This window comes from Lycium ferocissimum, chromosome 10 (genome assembly GCF_029784015.1).
Source record: "Lycium ferocissimum isolate CSIRO_LF1 chromosome 10, AGI_CSIRO_Lferr_CH_V1, whole genome shotgun sequence".
Taxonomy (NCBI): Eukaryota; Viridiplantae; Streptophyta; class Magnoliopsida; order Solanales; family Solanaceae; genus Lycium; species Lycium ferocissimum.
Window position 1 is genome coordinate 60,739,973 of NC_081351.1, and position 1,730 is coordinate 60,741,702.

At 35.1% G+C, this 1,730-nt stretch overlaps 1 protein-coding gene across 1 annotated transcript; it reads left to right on the plus strand.

Moving 5' to 3' along the window:
* The first annotated feature begins 294 nt into the window (after positions 1-294).
* Positions 295-1,223, plus strand: LOC132032477 (calcium-binding protein CP1-like). The gene has a single exon (XM_059422096.1). It carries the CDS (start codon positions 454-456, stop codon positions 907-909), a length of 456 nt encoding a protein of 151 aa, XP_059278079.1. The 5' UTR covers positions 295-453; the 3' UTR covers positions 910-1,223.
* The last annotated feature ends 507 nt before the right edge of the window (positions 1,224-1,730 follow it).

Genomic DNA, 1,730 nt, shown 5'->3' on the forward strand with positions numbered 1-1,730 from the left:
AGGAAGAAAATAATGGGTCCAAGGAAAGCTTAGTACTATGTGGAATACAACTACCATTAATATATTCGGAATAAATTCCACCATATTTTGACACGACATCAGAAATACGAAATAGATGCTTTTTTGAATTATTTTTAATAGGTTAAGGCGCATTTTTGAGCCTTTTGCCAATAAACATAAGTTGATATTCGGTCTATTGATGTCATCCCATACGCACATCATATTCGTGTATGACCGATTCGTTCACACGAAGTCTCAAATATTATAAATTGCCCCCAAATATTATAAAATAATTGTAAATAGCCCAAGTCCAAATTCAAAAAAACTTGTCAACCAAGCTTTGCGTATCCCGGGGACTTCTCCTATAAATTCGCCAACAATTTACTCCTACATTCTCTATACGCTTTTCTTTCCTAACGCCTAAAGTTTTTCAATTACTGTCAAAAATATATCATGTGTCCAACGGGAAGTGCTTTGCATTCTAAGGCCACAGGAAAGCCAAATCTCCGGTCAGCATTCGACGTTTTAGACGTTGACCGTGATGGTAAGATAAGCACCAACGATCTCCGAACATCATACGGCGAATTCCTCGGAGATTCCGAGGATGACGTCATTGGTACGATGATGACGGTTGCAGATTCCAACAAAGACGGGTACGTGGAATTCGAGGAATTCCAGAAGGTTCTAGATAGTTCTAGAAGGGTGAATGTAATGGAAGATGTTTTCAAGGTGATGGATAAAGATGGTGATGGCAAAGTTGGGGTTGAGGATCTGAAGAGTTATTTGAATTGTGCTGGGCTTCAAGTTGATGATGATGATGTTAAGGCTATGATTAAATTGGGCCGTGGTAATAATGATGAAAATGGTGGTGTTACCTATGAAGGGTTTCTCAAGATTTTGTCTCTTTGATTTGTTACTCCCAAATTCAATACGTAATATTGGAACAATTGCAGAGAAGATTGATGACGATGATAAATGTTAGATTAGGTGAAGAAGTATTATTGATTTGATTTTGTATTTTTTAATGATTTGTGAAGTTCAAAGTAGCGTGGTGCACTGCTTCATATGCAGTTGGCATATCCCGAGAATTCCCCGAAAAAAGAAAAGAACAAAGAAAAAAAGAGTTGTTCTACACTACAGTATCTTTTTGTAGAGGACAAACATATCCATGTACTTTCAGGAAAAGATCGAATATACGTTCCGTTATATTATTAGTTCAAAAATAGCTCTGACATTATATAACTAGTTCAAATATACCTCAACTTCGTTAAGTTTTACTCACACGTTAAGTATCAAATCTTAATAAAATATCTTAAGCTTAATGCTATGCGTGCTCTTAAACTTGTCCTTTTTTTCATTTTGACACTTCAACTAAATGTTATTTCTATTGAACTCGTTCTCAAGTATGTCTATCAAACTTAAGTATGTCTATCAAACTCCCTAAATTTGATTTTTATTAGAAGCAGAATTAAATTGAAGAAATAAAGGTGGCGTAAATTTTAGACATGTGGTAAGGTATTCTTTAGGTCATGAATGTGTCGGTTTCTGCAGGTTCTGCTTTTCTACTGCCAGCTTAGGTGAGCTACTCTTTTTTCCCTCTCAACTACTGTTAATCTTAGCTAAAAGATGCATAATTAAATTAGAATATATATTAGCATATTGCTACATTGAAGATGGAATTCTATGTAAGTCGGATTGTGTTTGATAGACACATTTCATAACGAGTTCAA

Bases quoted from the DNA above. Each gene is read 5' to 3' on its own strand.
- LOC132032477 (XM_059422096.1), top strand. From the start codon at position 454: ATGTGTCCAACGGGAAGTGCTTTGCATTCTAAGGCCACAGGAAAGCCA.